Raw genomic sequence first — 15471 nt, 5'->3', positions numbered from 1 at the left:
CTCCCAACAGCATGTTCCAACAAGCCCCCTCTGATCTTAGAAATTGAGGGTGAAAAAGAAAAACTTAGGCCGGGCGCGGTGGCTCATGCCTGTAATCCCAGCACTCTGGGAGGCTGAGGTGGGTGGATCACCTGAGGTCAGGAATTCGAGACCAGCCTGGCTAACGTGGTGAAACCCCACCTCTACTAAAAATACAGAAATTAGCCGGGTGTGGTGGTGTGCGCCTATAGTCCAGTTACTCAGGAGGCTGAGGCAGGAGAGTCACTTGAACCGGAAAGTGGAGGTTGCAGTGAGCTGAGATCACGCCACTGCACTCCAGCCTGGGCGACAGAGCTAGACTCTGTCTCAAAAAAATCAAAAAGAAAAAAGAAAGATGAAAGAAAGAGAGAGAAAGAAAAAAGAGAGACAAAGAAAAAAGAGAGAGAAAGAAAGAAAAATAGAGAGAGAGAGAGAAAGAAAGAAAGAGAAAGAAAGAAAGAAAGAAAGAAAGAAAGAAAGAAAGAAAGAAAGAAACAAACAAACAAACAAACAAAGAAAGAGAAACTTAGAAGAGGAGGGGAGCGTGTTCAGGCTAAAGCAGGCACCAGGGAAAGCCAGTGACTCTGAGGGAAGCCTTGCAGGGCTTCCTGCCTCTGCTCTGCCCCTTCAGAAACAGCCCCCGGGCAGGGTTGCTGCTTCCAGGAGCCTTTCTCACGGTGCAGTGCGTCCAGAGAAAGACAGAAAGCCCAGCCAGAAAGCCACTGACCCATGGGCAACGCCTCCTAGGTCTCAGAACGGCTCTTTGTTCTTCACTTCCCGCCTCCCGCCCAAATCCCGCCCCTTCCCTCCTCACCTGCCCGTCACCTGCTGACTGAGCCACCTCCCAGCAGCCTCCCTGCTTCCTGCTGGGCCCTCCAATCCCCAACATGCACAGCAGCAAAAGTGTTTCACGGCCGGGCACGGTGGCTCACACCTGTAATCCCAGCACTTTGGGAGGCTGAGGTGGGTGGATCAGCTGAGGTCAGGAATTTGAGACCAGCCTGGCCAACATGGCAAACCTCGTCTCTACTGAAAATACAAAAATTAGCCGGTCGTGGGGGTAGACACTTATAATCCCAGCTACTTGGGAGGCCAAGACAGGAGAATTGCTTGAACCCAGGGGTCGGGGTTGCAGTGAGCCGAGATCACACCACTTCACTCCAGCCTGGGTGAAAGAGTGAAACTACGTCTCAAAAAAAAAAAAAAAAAAAAAAAAAGTGCTTCACAGTCATAAAAGTATCCTCGCCTGCAAATAAACCCTTTTTCTTTTTTTTTCTTTTCACCCCCATTTCAGCAATAACAAAACCCTATTCCTCATAGAAAAAAGGCAGGCTCCTCAGCTAGCCTCAAAGCCCTGTGTGCTTTGCCCCTGCCTGCCTCTCTGACCTCTTGCAATGGCCTCACTCCCTCAGAAATGAGCCATGGTCCCACTGGCTTTTTGAGAGCTCCTCTGAGACCCGAAGCTTTTCTCCCATTAAGGAAAGAAATTCACGAGGTGGTGGCGGTTTCACACCTTCTGTTCCTTCTGCCCAGAACACCCTTCCCTGCACGCTTGCTCACTCAACCATGCTCACTCTTCAGGTCTTAACTGAGATGGCTCCTCCACAGAGTGGGCACCCCAACACCTCCATCTCAGTCAGGTTTCTCCCACCCGTAATGTTCTTTCTTGCAGCTCCCATATTTCTTCTTCTAACTCTGCATAACTCATAATTATGCCTCCTCCCGGAATCCAGGACAGTGCCAGGCACATCGAAGGTGCTCCACAAATCCTTCCTGGCTACATGAGTCCAGAGATGCGGTGTGGACGGGGACCTTATCTGCTTTGTCCACCTCTTTATAACAAGAATCTCACAGGGTACTGGACTCACGTGAGACACTCAAAAATACATAGAATTCACCAGTTGATTAAATCCCAGCTGTGTGGAAGGCAGAGAAGCAGAGCCGGGAGGCCAGCCTGCCTCCTACCCACACATTCAATAAGTATGTACAGGCCGGGCATGGTGGCTCATGCCTGTAATCCTAGCACTTTGGGAAGCTGAGGAGGGTGGATCACTTGAGATCAGGAGTTTGTGACCAGCCCGGCCAACATGGTGAAACCCTATCTCTAATAAAAATAAAAAAAATTAGCCTGGCATGGTGGTGCACGCCTGTAATCCCAGCTACTCAGGAGGCTGAGTCAGGAGAATCACTTGAACCCAGGAGCCAGAGGTTGCAGTGAGCTGAGATGGCACCATTGCACTCCAGTCTGGGCAATAGGGCAAGACTCTGTCTCAAAAACAAACAAACAGGCCGGGCACGGTGGCTCACGCCTGTAATCCCAGCATTTTGGGGGAGAGAGTTTGTCTCAAAACAAACAAAGAGAACAGAGCCGGGGTCCTCCTCTGCCAGAGGAGACCCTGAGCCAGCCACCACATGCACTGGCTGGGGCACAGAGCAGGCTGGTGGCCTGGGCCCCACCCCCAGTGCCAGCCCCTGCGGCCAGAGCCGGTGCTCACCATGTACTCCATGTTGGAGGCCTGAGGCTGCACCTGGCCCCGAAGCTTGTTGTGCAGCATGAGGATCTCCTCCTTGTCCTCCCTGGGGATGGCTCTGCGGACCCGGGAGTGAGACTCGTTGTGCTGGTATTTGCTGAGCAGCTCCTCTAAGAGAGTGACGTTGGGCAGGAGGTAGCCTTGGGATCCGCAGACCAGGAACAGCAGCCCCAAGGGGATGACACCGCCCAGGACACAGCTCATGGCTCCACTCCTGCAGCAACTATGGGACTCACAGGACAGCCTGGGCTCCTGGGACAGAGCTGGGCGCTCGAGCTCTGAAAGGAAGCAGAGGGCGGTGGGAGAAGCTGCATTAGTAGGAGCCGGTCACAGCGCTGGCTCGAGCAGCGAACTCAGCACACACGACTCTCTCCATTTTACAGATGTGGAAACTGAGGCCCACAGAAGCTAAACAAGCAAGGTGCCACAGACAGGAAGTGGTGGAGCTGGGATTTACGCCAAGGGTTCCCAGCGAGGCGAGCTGTCGGGATTCCAAAGAGGATAACCTAGAACAGTTCCTCCTGGACTCAAGTTTTCCTGGAGCGAGTCCCTGCATTTTCTTTTTTTTCTTTTTCTTTTTTTTTTTTTTTGAGACGGAGTCTCGCTCTGTCACCCAGGCTGGAGAGCAGTGGCCGGATCTCAGCTCACTGCAAGCTCCGCCTCCCGGGTTCCCGCCATTCTCCTGCCTCAGCCTCTCGAGTAGCTGGGACTACAGGCGCCCGCCACCTCGCCCGGCTAGTTTTTTGTATTTTTTAGTAGAGACGGGGTTTCACCGTGTTAGCCAGGATGGTCTCGATCTCCTGACCTTGTGATCCGCCCGTCTCGGCCTCCCAAAGTGCTGGGATTACAGGCTTGAGCCACCGCGCCCGGCCAAGTCCCTGCATTTTCTAACTAGGAGTCAGCATCTCTTATTTATTCAGGATTCAGGTGAATCTCTGGCACAAATTAGCTTCTATCTCCTGCCCCAAGGGGATTGCTAAAGTCATGCTCCGTGAACCAACATTGAGAGCAAACTTCTAGTCCCTGCGAAGTCAAACTCAGTTTACCAAAAGTGGTTGACATATGGCTTCTCTCATCACGGCCCTCGCCCCGGGCCCCACCTGCACATCTGTCGCACACTAAGACACAGCTGCCCAGAACGAAGTCCAACCAAGGCCTCCGCCTTTTGTTCCCTCAGAAAACCCTTCATAAGCACCTACGCAGGCCCGTCGTTTATGTTATTCCCAGTCACCATGACAACCCAGGAGGTCAGGCCGTTCTCATCCCCATTTTACAGATAAGAAAGCTGTGGCTTAGTGTGGCAACAAGACAAGCCCAAGGCCAGCCTCCTGGTAAGCAGAGACGCTGAGACCCGAAATGATGATTACAAAGACCCAGAATTTTCCAGCAAGCTACCTTGGCACCTCTGTCTCTGGGGGCCAACTACCTCCCCTCCATTATAGGGTCACACACCACAGACCTCCACCTCCTGGCTTCATCTGAAGAATGTATGTTTTTTTTTTTGAGAGGGAGTCTCGCTCTGTCGCCCAGGCTGGAGTGCAGTGGCCAGATCTCAGCTCACTGCAAGCTCCGCCTCCCGGGTTTACGCCATTCTCCTGCCTCAGCCTCCCGAGTAGCTGGGACTACAGGCGCCCGCCACCTCGCCCGGCTAGATTTTTTGTATTTTTTAGTAGAGACGGGGTTTCACCGTGTTAGCCAGGATGGTTTCGATCTCCTGACCTCGTGATCCGCCCGTCTCGGCCTCCCAAAGTGCTGGGATTACAGGCTTGAGCCACCGCGCCCGGCCCCCTGAAGAATGTATGTTATTGGCCCAAGAAGACAAGGAAGGGCTTGAACAAGTGCGTCCACGCACAACCCTCCTCTCTGCTTTCCTCCCAGGGGAGAGTCTGGGCCACCCAGTCACCTCCATCGAGTGCCTTATTTTGTGCTGGACTCTGAGATGGAGACTGGGGATGTGAAGACGAAGAGGACTCTGTCCCTGGCCTCAAGGAGCTCACAGTTAGGTCGGGGACATGGAGGAGGAAACCCACAGTCCCCACATGGCAGGACAAGGCTGACTCTAAACACAGTGCCAGGCCCTCAGGGGCCAGAGGAAGCAGCTCTGTCTGGAGGGTTGGGTGGTGGCCGTGCCTCAAGCTGACCTATGGGAACTCCGTGGGGCTCAGTTCTTCACATGAGTCCTCCCTGGTCGTCACCCCCATAGCACCAACCAGGTGTTTACCGGTCAAGTTGGCTGGGACAGTGGCAGTGCAAGGTGGGCATCCTCGGGTGGGGCAGGGGGGAGATGTAGATCAAGGCACAGAGGGGATGGACGGAGGCCAAGATGGGCATCCCAGGAAGCAGAAACATTGGCACCAGGCAACAGAGGCTGAGCCAAAGAGCTATAGGAATGCTGAGGTTCCCATTCCTGACCCCTGGAAACTCTCCAGGGTCCTGACTGAGCCTGCGCCTCAGACAAAAATAACGCCATGCGGAGAGGAGGGGCTTGGCTTGCTTTGCAGCGGGCCAGACCGGCTGCCCTCCTCTGAAGCCCAGCCTGGGGCCGTGCAGGGAGGACCTCTGTGCGCTCACTCGTCCTGCTGGGAAGCAGACCAAGAATGCAGAACTTCTCAGGATCCCTGATCTCTCTCTCTCTCAGGTTAGTCACACCACCATATATGAGCATTTCCAGCTGTAGGCGGCCAGCCTCAAAGAAGAGATGCCAGAAAACTCTGACGCTGGCTGAGGTTGAGAGTGCGGTAATCGGCGTCACAAACGTCCCCCTGGTGTCACGACGATGCTCCGCTTGTTTTGCTCCATACTTGAGCCACGGGAGGAGCAGGGACCCCAAAGGCACGAAGCATAAACTGCTGATGCAACTCTGCCGTGAACCCATGAGATGAAGACCCTGCTCTGGTCTAAATCACCGGCGGGCACCACTCAGATGGTTATCAGTAGGGGGACTGGTAAACACAGCATGCCTAGGGTTGGGGCAGGAGCACGTGGTGGAATATTACACAGTGGGCAAAAGGGAGGGCTGGGGCTGTGTGAGCATCAGCACAAAGAAATCTTGGTGTGGTGGTGACTTTAAAAAGCAAGTTGTAGAACATTATGCTAGTGCTACTATTTGCGCAAATTAAAAACATAAAACTATTTTGTATCATATATGGACATATACGTACATATACACATAAACATGTATGTGTACGTGTGTGTGTATGTATATGGTGTGTATGTGTGTGTCGTAAAACCGGGACTGAATTCAGAGCAAGCTCATGGTGGGGATTGACTCTGAAGTAGAGGATGAGTAGGGAGGAGAAAATGAGAGGTTTCATCTTTACCTTTTTTTTTCTTTTTTGAGACGGAGTCTCGCTCTGTCGCCCAGCCCGGAGTGCAATGGCCGGATCTCAGCTCACTGCAAGCTCCACCTCCCGGGTTTACGCCATTCTCCTGCCTCAGCCTCCCGAGTAGCTGGGACTACAGGCGCCCGCCACCTCGCCCGGCTAGTTTTTTGTATTTTTTAGTAGAGACGGGGTTTCACCGTGTTAGCCAGGATGGTCTTGATCTCCTGACCTCGTGATCCGCCCGTCTCGGCCTCCCAAAGTGCTGGGATTACAGGCTTGAGCCACCGCGCCCGGCCTCATCTTTACCTTTAATATCTTATTTCAATTTTTTTTTTGAGACAGGGTCTCACTCTGTCACCCAGGCTAGAGTACAGTGGTGGTGCAATCATGCCTAACTGCAGCCTGGACTTCCTGGGCTCAAGTGATCCTCCCACCTCAGCCTCCTGAGTAGCTGGGACTACAGGTATACGCCACCACGCCAGGCTAATTTTTTGTTTATTTTTTGTAGAGATGGAGGTTTCACCATGTTGCCCATGCTGGTCTTGAACTTCTAGGATCAAGCAATCACCTATCTCAGCCTCCCGAAGTCCTGAGATTACAGGCAGGGGCCACTGCGCATGGCCCTTATTTCTATTTTTTAAATCTCAAGCAAATAATGGCAAGATGCTGATCTGTTCATGTAAGGTGAACAGGCAGAGTTGCCAGGAACTGTGAAATGGTGGCCATAGGAGGGCGTCTTCAGAGCCTCTGTGGTGGGCCTATGCTTTGTACTTGTCTATTTTCTTTTCCTTTTTTTCTTTTTTTAAGGATTACAAGTTGAGTATCCCTCATCCGAAATGCTTGGGTCCAGAAGTGTTTCAGATTTTGGATTTTTCAGGTTTTGGCACATCTGCATGTACATAATGAGATCTCTTGGGGATAGGACACAATCTAAACACAAAATTTGTTTATCTTTGAGATACACCTTATACCCGTAGCCTGAAGGTAATTTTATCCAACATGTTAAAATAATTTTGTGCATGGAACAAAGTTTTCACTGTATTTTGACTGAAACCCATCACATGAGGTCAGGTGTGGAATTTTCCACATGTGGCTTCAGGGCAGTGCTCAAAAAGTTTTGGATTTTGAAGCATTTCGGATTTTGGATTGTCAGATTAGGGAGGGCCAACCTGCGCGTAACAAAATAAAACAAAATGCCAAAGCAAGGAAACAGGAGACAAATGCTGTTTTTAGATGAGTGCTCCGGCATGTCCTCCCAAGCCAGTGTGGGCTGCCCCGGGAGAGCTGACTGGCCACCTTCATTCTGAATGTTAAAAGGACTTCCACAGCTTAGAGGCTGGTGCGTCTCTAAGGATTCCAAAGAGAAGTTATGAAGTCTCAGGTGAAGCTTTAGAGTTGGGAGAACCATGGGGTTTAGTGAAACCTCCACGTTGGAAGAGAACAGGAGGAAAAGGGGAGAGGAATGGAGAGGGGGTTCTCCAAGTGCCCTCATGTGCACCACAAAAGCCACCAACCTGGGAAACACAGGCCTGCCATTCTTGGTGGCATGCCAGTACTGCTGGCTCTGAAAGTGGTTGGGTCTGACTTCAGCCCAGAGGGCCTGGGGGTTGGGGGGGTCCCTGCTTGGGAGGGGACGAGGTTCCTCCAGATCTGAATGGCTCCTGCTACATTTGGGGGGCAGGAGAACACAGGAGATTTTAAGCAGAAAAGTAACCATAGGCTGGGCATGGTGGCCCACGCCTGAAATCCTAGCACTTTGGGAGGCCGAGGCAGGTGGATCACCTGAGAAGTTCGACACCAGACTGGCCAACATGGAGAAACCCCATCTGTGCTAAAAATATAAAATTAGTCGGGCGTGGTGGTGCATGCCTGTAATCCCAGCTACTTGGGAGGCCAAGGCAGGAGAATCACTTGAACCCGGGAGGTGGAGGTTGCAGTGAGCTGAGATCATGCCACTGCACTCCAGCCTGGGCGACAAGAGTGAAACTTCATCTCAAAAAAATAAAAAAAAGAAAAGTAACCATAAAAGGGCCAGAACCTCATTCCGGTTTGTACCCCCAGAGCCCAGTGCTCGGTGCACAGGAACAAGCACACAGCTATAGGTTGAGCTGGGTTTCTCCAAACTCACACATTGGAGCCCTAATGTCCAGGACCTCCAAATGCGATGTATTTGGAGACAGGGCCTTTGCAGAGGTGATTAAGGTAATGTGAGGCCATGAGGTTGGGCCCTAACCAAGCTGACCAGTGTCCTCACTAGAAGAGATTAGGACCGAGACACGCAGAGGATGACCACGTGAGGACACAGGGAGAAGACGCCATCTGCCAGCCACGGAGAGAGGCCCCAGGAGAAAGCAGCCCAGCCAGCACCTTGATCTTAGACGTCTGGCCTCCAGAACTGTGGGAAACTAAATTCCCATTGTTTAAGTCTGTGGTACTTTGCTGTAGCCGGCTTAACAGACCAACACACATCAGATAACACATGGGTGGACAGGACTGCTTCCAAATATGCCCCTGGCTGTTGTAAAGAGGAGACACGAGGGAGGCAGACAGGCAAGTTAGGAGGCCGAGGCCAGGGTCCTGGCCGGAACCTGGTTGGTGCCATCTGCCAAAGCCACAAACCAGTCAGCTGAGGCCCAGTTCACAGGGGCGGTGCCCGGCAGCCCTGGCCCACACCGCCCATTCTACCCCACTGCTGAGACAGCTCAGTCAGAACCGGGGCTGAAGCACTTCCGCCCCTTTTCCATTGACAATGAAAACACACAAACGCTTTCCAAACGGGATGGGACCTCCAAGTGCCCAGGCCACCTGGGCTTGCCAACGTCAAGAAGGAGCTCATGCCAGCGACCCTCAGGGCGAAGGGGGCCGCCAGGGAAGACCTGCCCTGCGCCAGTTGCGGTGTGAGTGCCTGACCTCCGTGACCTCCTCTCACCCTCCTGATTTTCCAGAGTCTGGGCTCCATCACCCCCACTCTACAGATGAGGAGGTTGAAGTCCATGGAATTGAAGGAACCTGCCCAGGGTGAGCAGCAAGTCTGGAGCCGGAACGCAGCTCTTCTAACCTCGAGGCCCAGGTGTGCCCTTGGCTTAGTGCCCTGCTGCCTCCCCCGGAGCGGGCTTCCCCTGGATTTGAAAATCCCAAGCCCCTCCCCACCCATGCAGGGGGAAGGGGACTCCCAAACAAAACAACCGAATCTTGCCCTAAAGTTCTCTTCCACCCTCTTCTGCCTCTTGGGAAGGCTGCTGGGCTGGGGGAGCCAGGGCACGGGCCTCCCGGGTCACATGGTGCCTCTGTTGATGAGAAGGCACCAATGTGTCACCCCCATGGGAGACGAAGGAGACCCTCGTATCATGGCGACATTCCACCAACACAAACACAACCCCCCCACCATCGGTGCTGTCTACTCACCTTTGACCCAGATTTGATTAGCTGACCTCTGACCTTTGACCTCTGGCAGATGGATGCCCCCTGCAGAGTACCCTCCTAGCGTCCTAAAAGAGCTCACGCTTTGGTGGCTGCCCCGAGTGCACTTTGGTACCTGGGGAGTGAGGCTGCCACTCTAACTCTGCTCTTCTACCCCTGATGCTCCCAGGAAGGGCCTGGGTGCATTCGTCACTCCTAGAGAGATGCCCCCGCATCCTGTCTGCTCGGCCACTCACTGATAATGAAATATCGCTGGGTACCACGGGACAACACAGCAGAAATGCTCTCTGGAAGATTTTGTTCTCTTTTGCCAGAGTTGCAAAACTGAGCCCATAAGACCACAAGTAAGATAACGGCTCCAAGACCTCATGAAAACACACCAGATTTCAGCACACAGCAGAGGCTGGGAGGGGAATGGACAGAGCTTTCAGGTCCTAGGGTTAATGGTGAGACCCACGGCTGGCAAATCAAAGTGACAGGAGCCACATTTCTCCCGCACTGCCCAGAGCTTTGAGATGCATTTGGACTCTAGCAGAGAGGCAGCTGTTTTCAGTCCCATTTTACAGAAAGTGCAACTGAGTCCGGGAGGCTGACATTTTGGAGGCTGTGTGGCTAGTTTAAAGTGGAACCAAGACTTGAAATCAAACTTGCCAAAAGTTTGGGGGACTTTCAACACAGCTTGTTTGCACTATGAGCTCTTCAACCGCACCCCTCTACCCTGGCCAAGGCTTTGTGGACATTTAGGGGATCAGCAAACCATGTGTCTAAGTTTAGCGAGGGGTCTACCTGATGGTTATCTCTCGGGCGCCATCGTACTCAACACTCAGAAGTGAGTGAGGGAGAGGGAGCTGGGCTGAAGCTCATTGCGTCATTGGCCTGTGCTGCAAGTGCCTTGTGTTTAGGAGAATCTGCCAGAAAGATGAATCTCGGGACTTAGCCTGTCAGCCTTCGGCATCTAGCCTGTGCCAAGCTCCCTGCTTTTGCACATGCTGTTCCTACAGCTCATCCCATGACCCCGACGTGCCCCGCTTCACTGGCCCAGGCTGGGGAGATGAATTCCTGCTCATTGCTAAGACTCAGTCCGAGGATCACGGCTTCCTAGAAACCTCCAGCATAACCACACTACAGACCTGCGGGTCTCGTTCACCGCCGAAGCGTCGATGTGTAAGTCAGTGTTCGATAAATATTTACGAGATGACTGTGTGGACCCCTCTTCCTCCCAGCTAGATCAGAAAAGCCATATAAGGACTCTGTCTGATTTGGGCTGCTTCTTTATTGACTGCAGCATGGGCTCTCGGGGAAGAGAGACCTGGGTTCACGTCTTGACCTTGCCCCTCACTGGCCCTTGACCATGCCGAAGGCTGTGTGGTCTTAGACACAGCACTGAGCTTGTTGAGTCCACGTCTGTGGGTGGAGGGGAGTGACAGGCCTGTTATAATAATGAGGATGTGTCAGAGCCTCCAAAAATGCATCGTTTGAAGGGATTTTAGTAGGCTGGAGTTAATAATGTGGAATGCTATGAAGAGACAATTCTCTCTTCATATTATTTCAAAGCCCACGTTTGCCTTAACAAAATCCAATGTTTAAAAATCTGAGGCTGGGCGCGGTGGCTCAAGCCTGTAATCCCAGCACTTTGGGAGGCCGAGGCGGGCGGATCACAAGGTCAGGAGATCGAGACCACAGTGAAACCCCGTCTCTACTAAAAATACAAAAAATTAGCCGGGCGCGGTGGCGGGCGCCTGTAGTCCCAGCTACTCAGGAGGCTGAGGCAGGAGAATGGCGGGAACCCGGGAGGCAGAGCTTGCAGTGAGCCGAGATCGCGCCACTGCACTCCAGCCTGGGCAACAGCGTGAGACTCCGTCTCAAAAAAAAAAAAAAAAAAAAATCTGGCTGGGCATGGTGGCTCACACCTGTAATCCCAGAACTTTGGGAGGCCCAGGTGGGTGGATCACCTGAGGTCAGGAGTTCGAGACCAGCCTGGCCAACCTGGTGAAACCCCATCTTTACTAAAAGTACAAAACTTAGCCGGGTGTGGTGGTGTGTGCCTGTAGTTTCAGCTACTCGGGAGCCTGAGGCAGGCAGGAGAATCCCTTGAATCTGGGAGGTGGAGGTTGCAGTGAGCTGAGATTGTGCCTTTGCACTCCAGTCTGGGTGACACAGCAAGACTCAAAAAATAAAACATTAAAAAATTTAAAAATTACAAAAATAAAAATCCTATTAGGCCAGGTGTGGTAACTCACATCTATAATCTCAGCACTTTGGGAGGTTGAGATGGGAGGATCACTTGAGCTCAGGAGTTTGAGACCAGCCTGGCCAACATGGTGAGTCCCTGTCTCTACTAAAAATAATAACAATAAAAAATTAGCCAAGCATGGTGCCACATGCCTGTAGTACCAGCTACTCAGGGAGGTGCTGAGATGGGAGGATTGCTTGAGCCTGGGAGATGGAGACTGTAGGTCGTGCTACTGCTTTCCAGCCTGGGCAACTCTATCTCAAAAGAAAAACAGGAAAAAAAAAAAATCTGTTAAATGTCCAATGCTTGGGGGATCGCAGGGGGACCCTCTACCGAATTTGAAACGTATATTAGCTCAGTATATGCCTTGAGCGTTGGCCATTTTTCCCCAGATGTCCAAGATGTCATGCACCAGGTCTGGAGGATTCATGTCACCACCTGGCCAGGTGTCACTCATGCAAATGTATTTGGTGATTCATGCTGAGTTTATCCTGTCAGATGTCATTTTCTATCATGGAGCTCTGTCCTCTTCCACGGTTGGGTCTCAGCTGACTTGACAGGCCCATGGGCACCCCCGGCCCTGGGCTCCCCACCCAGGATTGTGGCTGCTCTGACTCTCAGCCTCCCTCGCTGGACCCCGAGCTTCTCAAGGGCTAGAATAGTGGTGGGATGGTAAATCATTCACCACCAGCTTCTAAAACAAAAACCAAGCAAAAACCACCCTGCCTTGCGGTGTTTGCCAATTCCCTCAGTGTAAATACTCCCACTGTGGCCAACTTCAAGCAACCAGTGTGAAGTCACTGAGCATGGAGGTTCTAAAAAGAGATCCCCAGAAGCACACAGTCATGCAGCCTTTCCATCACGCAGATCCCATAGAGCAGAGGCCACAGTAAAATGCAGGAAAAAAGTCAAAAATGATAGGTTTTAATTATTTATTACCTTCATTTAAAATAAAACTTTTTTTCTTTCTTTTTTTTTTTTTTTTTAAAGACAGAGTCTCACTCTGCAGCCCAGGCTGAGGCTGGAGTGCAATAGCGTGATCTCGGCTTACTGCAATCCCCACCACCTGGGTTCAAGCAATTCTCCTGCCTCAGCCTCCCGAGTAGTTGGGACTATAAGTGCATGCGCCACCACACCTGGCTAATTTTTGTATTTTTAGTAGAGACGGGGTTTCACCATATTGGTCAGGCTGGTCTTGAACTCCTGACCTCAGGTGATCCACCCGCCTTGGCCTCCAAAAGTGCTGGGATTATAGGCATGAGCCACTATGCCCGGCCTTTAAATATAACTTAACTGTAAGTTTTTATAACGTGACGTTTAATGATGGTTGTGTTTAACTGGTTTGCAATCCTTGTGAAAATTTATTTTTTATTGATTTTTATTTATTTATTTGTTTGGAGGCAGGGTCTCACTATTACGCAGGCTGGAGTGCAGTGGTGCAATCATGGCTCACTGCAGCCTCAATCTCCCAGGCTCAAGTGATCCTCCCACCTCAGCCTCCCAAGTCGCTGGGACTACAGGTGTGCACCACCAGGCACAGTAAATTTTTTATTTATAGTAGAGACAGGGTTTCACTATGTTGCCCAGGCCAGTCTCGAACTCCGGAGCTCCAGCGATCCTCCCACCTTGGCCTCCCAAAGTGTTGGGATTACAGGTGTGAGCCACTAGGCTGGCCCTGAAAATGTAACTATCAGTTCTCGAGCTGGTATGAGCCAGTCCGAGCTGGCTGCAGTTCGCCATTGGCCGGCACTGAGCCTTGTTCAATCAGCTTTATGCCCCCAACAAATGTTCATCACCAAACCTACGCCATCGTGGGGGGAGGAAGGGGCTGCCGCAGGCATGGCCTGGGCCCTCTACTCCTGCCCTACACATTTCATGTGGTCCACAAACTGATGAGGTCACTGTGATAATAGCCCTATTTTACAGATCAGGAAACTGAGGCTCAAAAAAGATAAGCAACTTGCCTGAGGCCATACAGAAAGCCCGAGGACAATGTCGAATCATTCACCATGTCCCGGTCACTTACCAGTCCTGCCTTGTCCACACAGCGACTCTCCTAAACGTCAGGGCAGTTCTGACCTGCGGCCCTGCACCACTCAGCTGAGGCCCGTGTTCCACACAAGGGCAGCTGACCCCAGCAGCGTGGGGATCGGGGTGTTCTCTAGGCTCTACTCTTCCTCAGAAGTATCAAAGGAGAACTCACATCTAAGCAAGAGGCCAAGGGCAGATCAGAGTCATACCCACAAACCACCCAGAAATTCCAGGAATGAAGCCGTGGCTGGAAGGAGGGGTACTCCACTCCCCCCGCCTGTGTCTTTGGCAGAGCCCTTGACTGAGCAGAACATCCCGTTAGGAGCGCCTGGGTAAGCACCACACAGGGAGCGGGGGCCCCTCTCCCCCACTCACTGCAGCCTGGCAGTTTTCCTTAAACCCTTCTCGGCAGGATTAAGCCCCGAAGCAAGGGAAGCCACAGCCCAGCTCCAGCTCCTCTCCTAGCTGCTGCACCACACTGAATTCCTCATCTCCCCAGGACAGCCAGCAGTCCACTCAGCTTAAAGGCGACACCAGCCCCACAAGGCACCTTCTCTCCTCCTCTCCCCTCAACAAAAGATATACTCCTTTTGTTTTTTGTTTTTTTTTTTTGAGACAGAGTCTCGTTCTGTCCCCAGGCTGGAGTGCAGTGGTACGGTCTCAGCTCACTGCAACCTCCACCTCCTGGGTTTAAGCGATTTTCTTGCCTTAGCCTCCCGAGTAGCTGGGACTACAGGCGCACATCACCACGTCCAGCCAATGAACAAAAGATATATTCTTATGGGATTTCTGAGACAATATGTCTGTATGCTTAATTGAACAAAAAATCTATACAATGCTTTTCATTGTTTACATGCTATGCTAAGGATATACAAAATTCTGGACAAAAACAAAATAGTCATTCAACAAACTCTTATTCTACTATGTGCAAAAAAAAAAAAAAAGAAAAAAGAAAGAACTGAAAAGCAGGTGCATTCGATGCAAGCCAAGGTGATATACAAGAAAAGCCACTTTTAAGGGACCAGGGACCAGGTAATAAATTAATACATTCTTTAAAACCCTAGGACATAACTCCTGGGGCACCTTTCTCCCTTCTTGAAGATGTGTGGATGTTTCCCTGGAAACAATGTTCCCAGCAAAGCTTTAAACGATAAACAGCAGGAGCCCTCCGTCTCTGAAGGGAAAGGAATTTTGGACTCCCAGAAGGCAATGCAGAAAGGCATAGAGAAGAATGGGCAGCTCTGGGTTCGAATTCCACCTCCACCGCATGGAGCTCGGCATGCCTCAACTTCCCCAAGCCTCCAATTCCTCACTCATGCATGAGGCCCTGAGTTTCTTCCATGGCTAGTGGGGAGAGGGTGCTGTGATTACCCAGGATCATGTTTATAAAGGGTCCAGTGACAGAATCCCAGGAAATTCATGGTGTTTAATGATGTTTCCCTTCTCCTCCTGAGTAAATTCAGGGCCCCAGATCATCTCTGTGCTGGGCTCCAAGCCTGGCAGCCTGGGCCAGTCTCCCTGCCTGAGAAGCGTGATTCACTGACAGGTGGCATCTGCAAAGGTGAGTGGAGAGCTGGCTGCAGAACCTCCACAGCACTCTGCAGGTGAAAATCCCAGGATCTGCAAGTGAACAGGACGGAATCTGCCCTCGGGACTGGGAGGAGACAGAGAGTAAACGTGGCAGCAGAGAGGTAAATACAGAAGGTGTGAGCAGGACAGCCCGGGAAACGGCTGGTGAAGATGGGTAGAGGAGGCAAGGTCCTGCTGAGCTCTTAAAGAAAGGGCACTGTAGGCCCCGTGCGGTGGTACACGCCTATAATCCCAGCACTGTGGGAGGCCGAGACGGGCAGATCACCTGAGGTCAGGAGTTTGAGACCAGTCTGGCCAACATGGTGAAACCCTGTCTCTACTAAAA

At 51.8% G+C, this 15471-nt stretch overlaps 1 protein-coding gene across 1 annotated transcript in view; it reads right to left on the bottom strand.

Moving 5' to 3' along the window:
- Window positions 1-15471, bottom strand: part of LOC105496811 (cysteine rich secretory protein LCCL domain containing 2) — a 90194-nt gene that overhangs the window by 66949 nt on the left and 7774 nt on the right. Inside the window, exon 2 of the mRNA XM_071085031.1 lies at window positions 2514-2827. Within this exon, the coding sequence (XP_070941132.1) occupies window positions 2514-2753 (240 nt within the window). The 5' untranslated portion in view covers window positions 2754-2827. The remainder of the gene's footprint in view (window positions 1-2513; window positions 2828-15471) is intronic.

The sequence above is a fragment of the Macaca nemestrina genome, chromosome 18, assembly GCF_043159975.1.
Source record: "Macaca nemestrina isolate mMacNem1 chromosome 18, mMacNem.hap1, whole genome shotgun sequence".
NCBI lineage: Eukaryota > Metazoa > Chordata > Mammalia > Primates > Cercopithecidae > Macaca > Macaca nemestrina.
Note: the sequence above shows the minus strand (reverse complement) of the source record. Positions and strands in the feature narration are given on the sequence as shown.